Consider the following 11947-nt stretch of genomic DNA (forward strand, 5'->3'; position numbering starts at 1 on the left):
CTCAGTGAACTGGTGGTGCCCCGGCTCATAGACTGCAGCCAAGGAGTTGTACAAACGCCGTTTAATAGGATAGGGGTTCCTGGGGGCCATCGGCCCCGGGGCACTGTACAAACAAAGCTTAATAAGTTTAGGTTTCCTGGCCGGGGTGGGGTCTGGGCCCCAAAAGCCGTGGCTCTCCCGCGGCTCCGGCCCCAAGCGGGGGGAGCAGGAACCAGGAAGAGGCCGCAACGGCCCCAGAGCCCCGGAAGGCCCTGACCTGGCATCCCCTCCGGGAAGAGTGGCGGGGCGTGGGGGTGCCAGGGTCCGCTGACCCACGTAATCACCGGGGGACCCCAGCTGGGCCCAGTCCACGCCAGGTGCCTGCCTGTACCACGCAGCGGGGCTGGAGACAGGGCAGACCGGCTGCAGCGGTGTGGGGGTGGTGATGGGTCGGCGCGGGCCGGGGCCCGCCTGTGTGTCCAGAATCGGGGCGGGGGGCCGGGCTCTAGGTGGCTTTCCTCTTCTTGGCCGACGGCCGCTCGAAGACGTCCCGCACCCCGGCTGCCTTCTGCTTGAAGAACTTGGTGTTCTGGGCGCTCTCCTGGCCCCAGGCCGAGTCGAAGGAGGTGGTGTCCTGGTCCACCAGATGGGTGTACTTGGTGCGGCCCGAACGCCCGAAGTTCTTGACCTGGGCCGGGGGGGCAGAACAGCATGAGTCTCGGCGCCTGCCACCGAGGGCCCGGTCCCGCTTCCAGCCCAGACCCACCCCCGCTCCCTGCCCCCTACCCCCGTTTCCAGCCCGCCCGGACCTGCATGACTTTTGGCAGGATGGTCTTGTTGAAGTGGTCCTCCAGGGTGGGCGCGCTGAAGTCCCTCTTGTAGACCTCCTCGTCCTCATCCTGCAAGGGAGCAGAGAGCCGTCGGCCCAGCCTCGCATAAGCGATCGCGCCGGGCACTGGCCCTCGGCGAGCCCGGTGACCCCACCGGGCAGCCTGACAGAGCCTGAAGTCCGTCCTCATTCAACGCCCCCGCCATCCCACACGAAGGAGCCCGGCCCCTGGGAAGCAGGAGTGGCCACCCTGCGCCCGGCAGCTGTCGGTCACTGCCGCTTGCTGAGCTTGCACCGGGGACGGGGCACTGGGCCGAAGCTGCCCCAGGGTCGTGGGGGAAGTGGGTCTGGGGGCCCCGGGGCTGCCTCAGGGGCGACTAGCCACGGGAATGTCCCATCAGGGCATCTGCTGAGACAAGGCGCTGTACGCTCTGCAATAGGGAAAGGACGACAGCAAGACACACATCCTCTGCCTACCGGGGAGACGGCCGGCCGGGCGGGCGGAGGGATGCGAAAAGCAGGGAGCGGTGAAAACGGCAGGGTCCGACAGGCCCCACGCTTGCGGTGGCGGGGCAAGTCGGAGCGGCCGCGGCGCCACCGGGCCGGCCGGGACAAAGCCCGAGGGGGCGCGGGGGAGGAGCGGGGCCCTTACCATGAAGAACGCCCCGCGGTGGTAGTACTTCTGCAGGAACTTGTATTTGCCCTTGACGGCCTTGTTGGTGATGACTTTGCCGTTGGCCCGCAGTTCGGCCCGCCGCTCCTCCTCCGTCAGGTTGCGCATGCGCTCGATCTCAGCCTTCTCCTTCTCGTTCCTGCCCAGGGCCAGAGAGGCATCAGTGGGGGGTGGGCATCCCGCCCTCCGGAGCCCCTCACCCGCCCTCCGCGTTCCCCCGAAACTCACGCCTCCCGGTCCTCTCGGTCCCGCTTGATGCGTTTCAGCTCCCGCACTTTCCAGGCCTCGTACTCCTCCTCGTCGTTCTCGTCGTCAGTGTTGAGGGCGTCCAGTGCCGCCAAAGACCGCTTGTTCTCCTCCAGCTCCTTCTTGGTCTCCTCCTCCACGATCTGGCCGGGACGGGGCTGCCTCAGGCCCGGCTCCGGCCCCCCGGTTCCTCTCTCCGCGCCCTCCCAACCCCTCCCGAGAGAACCCTGGGCCCGTGTCCCCCTCCCACCCCCACCTTCAGCGTGTACTTGCGCCGCTCCTCCGCCAGCCGCTTGGCCTCCTGCTCCAGCTCCTTCTGCTTCAGCGCCTCGGCCTCCCGCTCTTGTACGGTCACCCGGTCTTTCCTGTAGCCACAGCGTCCGTCTGACCCCTTACCAGCCTTGCTCGAGTGCCCCACTCCCTCAGCACCCCCTGCCCTCCAGAAGTTCTGCCCAAAGGAAGCCCGGGCTCGGCAGGCCTCAGCCAGCGCGACCTGAGCAGCCCCGACAGGGCGTCGAGAATCGGCTCGTCGATTCCCATTCGATCTCAGACCTGTGAGCGTAAATTCCTCTAAGGCGGAGATCGGTACTCTCCCACGTGCTTGGTTAGCACAGGACTCGGCACACAGTGGGCGCTGAATAAAGGCCACGGATTGAAAACGGCAGGGGCCCGACCCCCGGGGGAGCTGCACCCCTCCGCGATAGCCCCGGGCTCAGGACAGGTGTGGGGGTCCCTGAGTGCGAGGCCCCGCGGGAGCAGGGCCCAGCTGGGCACGGGCTTGCACTCACTTGCGGATGAAGACGGGCTTGAGGCGGGGCTCCATCTCGTCCTCGCTGTCCGTGTACTCTTCGTACTCAGACTCGGACTCAGACTCCTCACCGGACCGCCCCTCGTCCTCCACCTCCATCACCTCCAGCTCCTCGTTCTTCCTCTCCTGGGCTCGCTGGCGCATCATCCCCCGCCGCCGCTCGATCTCCTGCCGGGGTGACCCCAACGCCGGGTCAGCGGGGCCGGGCCGGGGGGCCCCTGCTCTGGCCTGCCCGGTGGCCTCTGGCCACGGCACGAGAAAGGATCTCCCAGTCCCTGCGCCCCCCGTGGGAGAAAAGCTGGCTTTCGGCTGGGGTAGAGGCTCTGTGGGTGCGCCCAGCCCCCTCCCTATCGCCGATCCCAGCTCGAAACCGCCGGCCCCTCCTCCTTCACGTACCTCGTCGTCAATCTCCTCTTCTTCCTCCTCACTGCTGTCTTCCCGCTCCATGCGCCAGGCGTCTCCCTCCACTTCGGAGTCGCTCTCTCCAACCACCTCCGGCTCCACGATCTTCCGGTGCCGGGCCAACCTGTGCCGGGGCAGATCCCGCCCGTCACTCCGAGGCACCCCTCCACCCCCGGGGGGAACCCCACTCCCTCAGAGTTGGCGATGTGGGGCCGGGGGAATCCTAAGAGATTGATGGGATGAGACCCCCGAGGGTGGCCCCATGGAGAGGAGAGTCCCAGGAAACGCTGAGGCTCCGATGCCGGGGAGCGGGAGGAGGGCGGACCCGCGGACGGACACTACGCCAACCTGGGTGGAGTTGGCTCCCTAAGTCCTACCGCCCCGCCTGGCCTCGTCCCTCGTCACCTCTCTTCCACATCCTCGCTGATCCGGTTCTGCAGGCGCCGCAGACGGGGGTCGCTGGACGAATCCTCCTCCTGTTCCTCGGGTTCGATCTCCTGCTCTTTGGCCTTCTTGATGAACTGGAACTCCTCATCCTCCTCGTCCGAGGACTCCATGGGCGCGTAGTCCGGCCTCTTACCCGACACATACCTCTTCACCTTCACCTTCTCCATGGAAATTTCACCTGGGGGCGGGGGGACAACCCTTCAGGCCCCTGCCCCCTCTTCCCCACCTCCTCCCCGCCCCCCAGCCCCCTGGCAAACAGATGGGGCAGCAGGGGACGGGTGAGGGAGGTGGAGGGAATGGGGATGTGAGAGGTGGGAGAGGGCTGTATGTGGAAAGAACACGGGACGGGGAAGCAGCAGACCCGGGTTCTAATCCCAGCCCTGTCCCCGGGTTGCTCTGGTGACTTCAGGCAAGTCCCTTTGCCCTCTCTGTGCCTCGGTACCCTCATCTGTAAAATGGGGACAAAACACCTACTCTTTCACCTCTTGGGCCGAGCGGCCCAGGTGGAGCGAGGAGGGGACTATGTCGTAGCTGTCCCTGGGCTGGTTGGCCCGGGGTGGGCGCTTAGGAAATAACGAGGGGGATCCCCCAGCCCTCGCGCAGTGTGGCTCAGTGGAAAGAGCCTAGGCTTGGGAGTCACAGGTCATGGGTTCTAATCCCAGCTCCGTCACTTGTCAGCTGTGTGACCTTGGGCAAGCCACTTAATAATAACAAATGATGGCATTTGTTAAGCACTTACTATGTGCCAAGCACTCTTCTAAGCAATAGGGGGATACAAGATCATCAGGTTGTCCCATGTGGGGCTCACAGTCTTCATCCCCATTTTACAGATGAGCTCACAGTCTTCATCCCCATTTTACAGATGAAGTCACCGAGGCACCGAGAAGTTAAGTGTCTTGCCCAAAGTCACACAGCTGATAGGCGGTGGAGCCAGGTTTGGAACTCATGGCTTCTGGCTCCCAGGCCCGGGCTCTTCCCACTAAGCCATGCTGCTTCTCATGACTTGACAAATACCATCATTATTATTATTTGCCCAACTCTCTTCCCCTCTTCAAATCCATACTGAAAGCTCCCCTCCTCCAGGAGGCCTTCCCAGACTGAGCCCCCCCCCCTTCCCTCTGCTCCTCCTCCCCTCCCCATTCCCCCTACTCCTGCCTTCTGCCCTTCCCCTCCCCACAGCACTGTGTGTACTTGCACATATTATTGATTACCCTATTTATTTTGTCAATGAGGTGTCTACCTCTATGATATCTATGCCAGACTACTTGTTTCCTTTTATTCTGTCCTGCTTTTCGTCTCCCCCGTTTAGACTGTGAGCCCGTCCCTGGGCAGGGATTGTCTCTATCTGTTGCCGAATTGTGCATTCCAAGCGCTTAGTACAGTGCTCTGCACACAGTAAGCGCTCAATGAATATGATTTCCCCTCTGCTCCTCCCCCTTCCCCTCCCCTCAGCTGAGCCCCCTTTCCCTCTGCTCCTCCTTCCCCTCCCCTCAGCACTGTGTTCATTTGTATATATTGTTTATTACCCTATTTATTTTGTTCCTGAGGTGTACATCCCCTTCATTCTATTTATCGTGATAATGTGATCTTGTTTTTGTTTTGTTCTGTTTTGCTCTGCTGTCTGTCTCCCCCGATTAGACTGTGACCCCATCATTGGGCAGAGATTGTCTCTATCTGTTGCCCAATTGTCCATTCCAAGAGCTTAGTACAGTGCTCTGCACATAGTAAGCGCTCAGTACTAATGAATGAATGAATTCAATAGTATTTATTGAGCACTTACTATGTGCAGAGCACTGTACTAAGCGCTTGAATAATGCTGGTATTTGTTGAGTGCTTACTATGGGCCAAACACTGTTCTAAGCGCTGGGATAGATACAAGGTTAGGAGGTTGTCCCACTTGGGGCTCACAGTCTTCATCCCCGTTTTACAGATGAGGTCACTGAGGCTCAGAGAAGGGAAGTGACTGGCCCAAAATCACCCAGCTGACAGGTGGCGGAGGCGGGATTAATAATAATGATAATAATGTTGGTATTTATTAAGCGCTTACTATGTGCCACACACTGTTCTAAGCACTGGGGAAGATACAAGGTTATTAGACTGTCCCGCTTGGGGCTCACGGTCTTCATCCCCATTTTACAGATGAGGTCACTGAGGCCCAGAGAAGGGAAGTGACTGGCCCAAAATCACCCAGCTGACAGGTGGCCCCAAAATCACCCAGCTGACAGGTGGCAGAGGCGGGATTAATAATAATAATAATAATGTTGGTATTTATTAAGCGCTTACTATGTGCCAAGCACTGTTCTAAGCACTGGGGGAGATACAAGGTTATGAGGTTGTCCCACTTGGGGCTCACAGTCTTCATCCCCGTTTTACAGATGAGGTCACTGAGGCCCAGAGAAGGGAAGTGACTGGCCCAAAATCACCCAGCTGACAGGTGGTGGAGGCGGGATTAATAATAATAATAATAATGTTGGTATTTATTAAGCGCTTACTATGTGCCAAGCACTGTTCTAAGCGCTGGGGGGGGACACAGGGTCATCAAGTTGTCCCACGTGAGGCTCACAATCTTCATCCCCATTTGCCAGATGAGGTGACTGAGGCCCAGAGTAGTGACTTGCCCACAGTCACCCAGCTGGCGGGGGGGGGGGGGGGCGGGATTCGAACCCACGACCTCTGACTCCCCAGCCCGGGCTCTTCCCCGAGCCACGAATGCCTCAGTGAGCCCATCTGTCCAATGGGGATGAAGACCGTGAGCCCCACCTGGGACGGGCTGAGGTCCTCGCCTCTCCCCCAGCGCTTAGAGCAGGGCTTGACATAGAGGAAGCGCTTAAGCAATCCCACCATGCTGCTGCTGCTGCTGCTGCTGCTGCTGCAGCTGCTGCTGCTGCAGCTGCATTATTCTTAATTACCTTTCTCATTGCGGACCGGGACGGCTCCGGCCGTGGACTGGATGGGCGGCTGCTTCATCAGGGCGCTGGGGACCGACATCTTGGCGAGCTCCGACTCCGGCCGGGACCCCGCAGCCAGTCCCAACCGTCCACTCCGGCACCGGAAGCCGGCCGACGTCACTTCCGCCCCATCCGGGGGCCACAGTTCCGCCCTACTTCCGGCCGGGGCTTCTGGGAAGGTGGCGGATCGGCCCGGCCTCGCACTGCGCATGGGCCTGGGAGGGGGGACTTCCGGTTTTCCCCTCGGCTCCGCTGATTGGCTGAGAGCGGGCGGGAGCCGTCGGCGGGAGGATCTGGGTTCCAATCCCGCCCCCGCCCTTTGTCTCCTGGGCGGCCCCGGATAAGTCTTTTCGCTTCCTCTGTTGCCTCAGTTATACCTAATCTCTAAATTCCAGAGAAGCAGCGTGGCTCAGTGGCGGGAGCCCGGGCTTGGGAGTCACAGGTCATGGGTTCGAATCCCGCTCTGCCCCCTGTCAGCTGGGTGACTGTGGGCGCGTCACTTCACTTCTCTGGGCCTCAGTTCCCTCATCTGGAAAATGGGGATTAAGACTGTGAGCCCCACGTGGGACAACCTGCTTCCCTTGTGTCTACCCCAGCGCTTAGAACAGTGCTCTACACAGAGGAAGCGCTTAACAAATACCATCATTATTATTCTCTGGGCCTCAGTGACCTCATCTGTAAAATGGGGATGAAGACTGGGAGCCTCACGTGTGATGACCCTGTATCTCCCCCAGCGCTTAGAACAGTGCTCTGCACAGAGTAAGCACTTGACAAATACCAACATTATTATTAATAAATAATAATAGTAATAATAATATTTGGGAAGCAGCATGGCTCAGTGGAAAGAGCCTGGGCTTGGGAGTCAGAGGTCATGGGTTCGAATGCTGATCTGCTACTTGTCAGCGGACTGTGGGCCAGCCACTTCTCTGGGCCTCAGTTCCCTCATCTGTAAAATGGGGATGAAGACTGGGAGCCTAACGTGTGATGACCCTTTATCTCCCCCAGCGTTTAGAACAGTGCTCTGCACATAATAAGCACTTAACAAATACCAACATTATTATTAACAAATAATAATGAATAATTATATTTGGGAAGGAGCGTGGCTCAGTGGAAAGAGCCTGGGCTTCAAAGTTCAATTCCCAGCTCTGCCACTTATAATAATAATAATGTTGGTATTTGTTAAGCGCTTACTATGTGCCGAGCACTGTTCTAAGCGCTGGGGTAGACACGGGGGAATCAGGTTGTCCCACGTGGGGCTCACAGTCTTCATCCCCATTTTACAGATGAGGTAACAGGCACAGAGAAGTTAAGTGACTCGCCCACAGCCACACAGCTGACAAGTGGCCGAGCCGGGATTCGAACCCATGATCTCTGACTCCAAAGCCCGTGCTCTTTCCACTGAGCCACGCCTACTTGTTAGCTGTGTGACTGTGGGCGAGTCACTTCACTTCTCTGGGCCTCAGTTACCTTTCTGTAAAATGGGGATTAACTGTGAGCCTCACGTGGGACGATCTGATTACCCTGTATCTCCCTCAGTGCTTAGAACAGTGCTCTGCACATAGTAAGCGCTTAACAAATACCAACATTATTATTATTATTAAAAGGGGGGGTAAGGCCTGTGAGCCCCGTGGGAAACGTGGACGGTGCCCAACCTGATTAGCTTGCATCAGCCCCAGCGTTTAGTGCAGTGCCTGGCACAGAGGAAATGCTGAACTCATGCCACAAAAAAGCAGGAGGGGGTGCTTCAAGAGTCCTAGTAATAGTGGTATTTGTACAGTGTTTACTAGGTGCCGAGGACTGTAAAAAGAAACAAAAATAAATAAATGTTGGTATTTGTTAAGCGCTTACTATGTGCCAAGCACCATTCTAACCACTGGGGGAGAGACAAGGTCATCAGGTTGTCCCACGTGGGGCTCCCAGTCTTCATCCCCATTTTCCCGATGAGGTCACTGAGTCCCAGAGAAGTGAAGTGACTTGCCCACAGTCACGCAGCTGACAAGTGGCGGAGCCGGGATTAGAACCCACAACCTCTGACTCCTATGCCTCTGCTCTTTCCACTGAGCCACGCTGCTTCTCTTTACTAAGCTTCTCTGCTTCTTTGTACTAAGTCAGAGGTCGTGGGTTCTAATCCCGGCTCCGCCATCTGTCAGCTGTGTGACCTTGGGCAAGTCACTTTGCTTCTCTGCACCTCAGTTACCTCATCTGTAAAATGGGGGTGAAGACTGTGAGCCCCACTTGGGACAACCTGATTGCTTTGTATCCACCAGTGCTTAGAACAGTGCTTGGCACATAGTAAGCGCTTACAAATACCAACATTACTATTATTATTATTATTATTATTCCCAGCATTTAGAAGAGAGCTTGGCACAAGAGAAGCAGCGTGGCTCAGTGGAAAGAGCCTGGGCTTGGGAGTCAGAGGACATGGGTTCGAATCCCGGCTCTGTCACTTGTCAGCTGTGTGACTGTGGGCCAGTCACTTAACTTCTCTGTGCCTCAATTACCTCATCTGTAAAATGGGGATTAACTGTGAGCCTCCCGTGGGACAACCTTATTACCCTGTATCTACCCCAGTGCTTAGAACAGTGCTCTGCACATAGTAAGCGCTTAACAAACACCAACATTATTATTATAATAAGCACTAAACAAATTCCATTGTTATTACAATATTATTATTATTATATTACATTATCAATATTATTATTATCCCACATGGGGCTGACAATCCAAGTAGGAGGGTGAACAAGTTTTGAATTCCCAGTTTGCAGGTGAGGGACCTGAGACACAGAGAAGTTAAGTGACGTTTCCAAGGTCCTGGCAGACAAGTGGCAGAGTCAGGATTGGAATCCAGGCCCTCTGACGTCTGGACCCATGCTCTTTCATCTGGGCCGAAGTACATTTTTGCAACAATTTCTGTATTGTATTTTCCAAGCATTTAGTGCAGTGCTCTGCACACAGTAAGCGCTCATAAATACGATTGAAAGAATGAATAAATGAACATTTCTTTTTCCCCCTCTTTCCCTAGCTTCTTCCTCCCATCCCCACATGATGATGATGGTATTATTAAGACTGTGAGCCCCATGTGGGACAACCCGATTACCTTGTATCTGCCCCAGTGCTTAGTGTTTGGCACATAGTAAGCGCTTAGCAAATATCATCATTATTAAGTGCTTACTATATGCCAAGCACTGTTCTAAGCGCTGGGGGAGATACAAGGTAATCAGGTTGTCCGACGTGAGGCTCCCTGTCAGCGTGGCTCAGTGGAAAGAGCCCGGGCTTGGGAGTCAGAGGTCATGGGTTCTAATTCCGGCTCCGCCGCTTGCCAGCTGTGTGACTTTGGGCAAGTCACTTCACTTCTCTGGGCCTCAGTGACCTCATCTGTAAAATGGGGATGAAAACTAGTGAGCCCCACGTGGGACAACCTGATCAGCTTTATCCCCCCAGCGCTTAGAACAGTGCTTTGCACATAGTAAGTGCTTAACAAATACCACCATTATTATTATTATTTAATCCCCATTTTACAGGTGAGGTAATTGAGGCACAGAGAAGTTAAGTGGCTTGCTCAAGGTCACACAGCAGAGAAGTGGCAGAGGTGGGATTCATCCCAACCCCCAAAGCCTACTCAATTATTTATAGTTCCACCTCTCCAGCAGCACAAGAGTCCTTAATCCCGGAGATGGTTTGCGTTTTAATTCCCTGATTAATTCACTGATTATCTTCGCCGTCACAATCCGGCCTTCCTGTGCCTGTGGGAAGCAGCCTGGCCTGGGCCTGGGAGTCAGAAGGACCTAGGTTCTAATCCTGACTCTGCCAGAAGTCTGCTAGGTGACCCAAGTCACTTACCTTCTCTGAGCCTCAGTTTCCTCATCTGTAAAATGGGGATTAAGGCTGTGAATGCCAAATGCGATAAACGATATGATAAAAACTCTCGAAATGCAAGGAATCATTCCTCTTCGCCCTGACGCCCAACGAAATAAGAAGCAGGTAACCAATACGCTTCCCTGCCTCTCCCAACTCCAATCCTCAGATCACTCTGCTGCCCAGATCATTTCGCTAAACTCGTTGTGGGCAGGGAATGTGTATGATGCTATATCGGACTCGTCCAAACGCTTAGTACAGGGCTTTGCACATAGTAAGCGCTCAAGAAATACGATTAATAAATAAGGCGAATGGATGCCACGTCTCTCCACTCCTCCAGAACCTCCAGTGGTTGTCCATCCTCATTCATTCATTCAATAATAATGTTGGCATTTGTTGGTATTTGTTAAGCGCTTACTCTGTGCAGAGCACTGTTCTAAGCGCTGGGGGAGACACAGGGTCATCGGGTCGTCCCACGTGAGGCTCACAGTTAATCCCCATTTTACAGATGAGGGAACTGAGGCACAGAGAAGTTAAGTGACTTGCCCACAGTCACACAGATGACAAGTGGCAGAGCTGGGATTCAAACTCATGACCTCTGACTCCCAAGCCCAGGCTCTTTCCACTAAGCCACGCTGCTTCTCTGTAAATAGTATTTATATATATATATATATATAATATATAGTATTTATAGAGTGCTTACTATGTGCAGAGGACTGTACTAAGCGCTTGGAATGGACAATTCGGCAACAGATAGAGATAACCCCTGCCCATCCTCCTCCGCATCAGAGGGGAGCGCCTCACCATCTGGGCCGAAGCACAATCTCGTAACAATTGTTATATTTTCCAAGCATTTAGTGCAGTGCTCTGCACACAGTAAGCGCTCATAAATACGGTTGAAAGAATGAATAAATGAACATTTCTTTTTTCCCCTCTTTCCCTAGCTTCTCCCTCCCATCTCCACATGATGATGATGGTATTTGTTAAGACTGTGAGCCCTACGTGGGACAACCTGATATCTTGTATCTCCCCCAGCGCTTAGTGCTTGGCATATAGTAAGCGCTTAAAAATGATGATATTTGTTAAGGGCCTTAAAGCCCTCAATCAGCTCAACGGCCCCAAGACTGTGAGCTCTTGGGGGCAAGGAAGGTGTCTTTTTGTTCTACCGTCCTTTCCCAAGCGCTCAGTACAGTGCTCAATAAATACGACCGTACGAAGTGTGCTCATCTCAGCGTGGCTCAGTGGAAAGAGCCCAGGCTTCGGAGTCAGAAGTCAAGGGTTCGACTCCCGGCTCTGCCACTTGTCAGCTGTGTGACTCTGGGCAGGTCACTTAACTTCTCTGTGCCTCAGTCACTTCATCTGTAAAATGGGGATTAACTGTGAGCCTCATGTGGGACGACCTGATGACCCTGTATCTCCCCCAGCGCTTAGAACAGTGCTCTGCACAGAGTTAGCGCTTAACAAAATACGAATATTATTATTTCTTAGAATCAGTGGAAAGAGCCCCGGCTGGGGAGTCAGAGGTCATGGGTTCTAATCCCCCATTCCTGGGCAGGGATGGTCTCTGTTGCTGAATTGTACATTCCAAGCGCTTAGTACAGTGTTCTGCACCTAGTAAGCGCCCAATAAATACTAGTGAATGAATGAATCCCGACTCCGCCGCTTGTCTGCTGCGTGACCTTGGGCAAGTCGCTTAATATCTCTGGGCCTCAGTTCCCTCCTCTGTCAAATGGGGATGAAGATTGTGAGCCTCACGTGGG

At 55.2% G+C, this 11947-nt stretch overlaps 1 protein-coding gene across 1 annotated transcript; it reads right to left on the reverse strand.

The window, feature by feature from the left end:
- Window positions 1–44: 44 nt before the first annotated feature.
- MFAP1 (microfibril associated protein 1) lies at window positions 45–6450 on the reverse strand. Its single transcript, XM_029070999.2, has 9 exons — window positions 6294–6450; window positions 3343–3562; window positions 2932–3061; window positions 2516–2703; window positions 1984–2092; window positions 1710–1870; window positions 1461–1620; window positions 789–878; window positions 45–667 (listed from the first exon to the last, which is right to left on the reverse strand). Exons 1-9 carry the CDS (start codon window positions 6370–6372, stop codon window positions 485–487), a joined length of 1320 nt encoding a protein of 439 aa, XP_028926832.1. The 5' UTR covers window positions 6373–6450; the 3' UTR covers window positions 45–484.
- Between the last annotated feature and the right edge of the window lie 5497 nt (window positions 6451–11947).

This window comes from Ornithorhynchus anatinus, chromosome 8, assembly GCF_004115215.2.
Source record: "Ornithorhynchus anatinus isolate Pmale09 chromosome 8, mOrnAna1.pri.v4, whole genome shotgun sequence".
In the NCBI taxonomy this organism is placed as follows: domain Eukaryota; kingdom Metazoa; phylum Chordata; class Mammalia; order Monotremata; family Ornithorhynchidae; genus Ornithorhynchus; species Ornithorhynchus anatinus.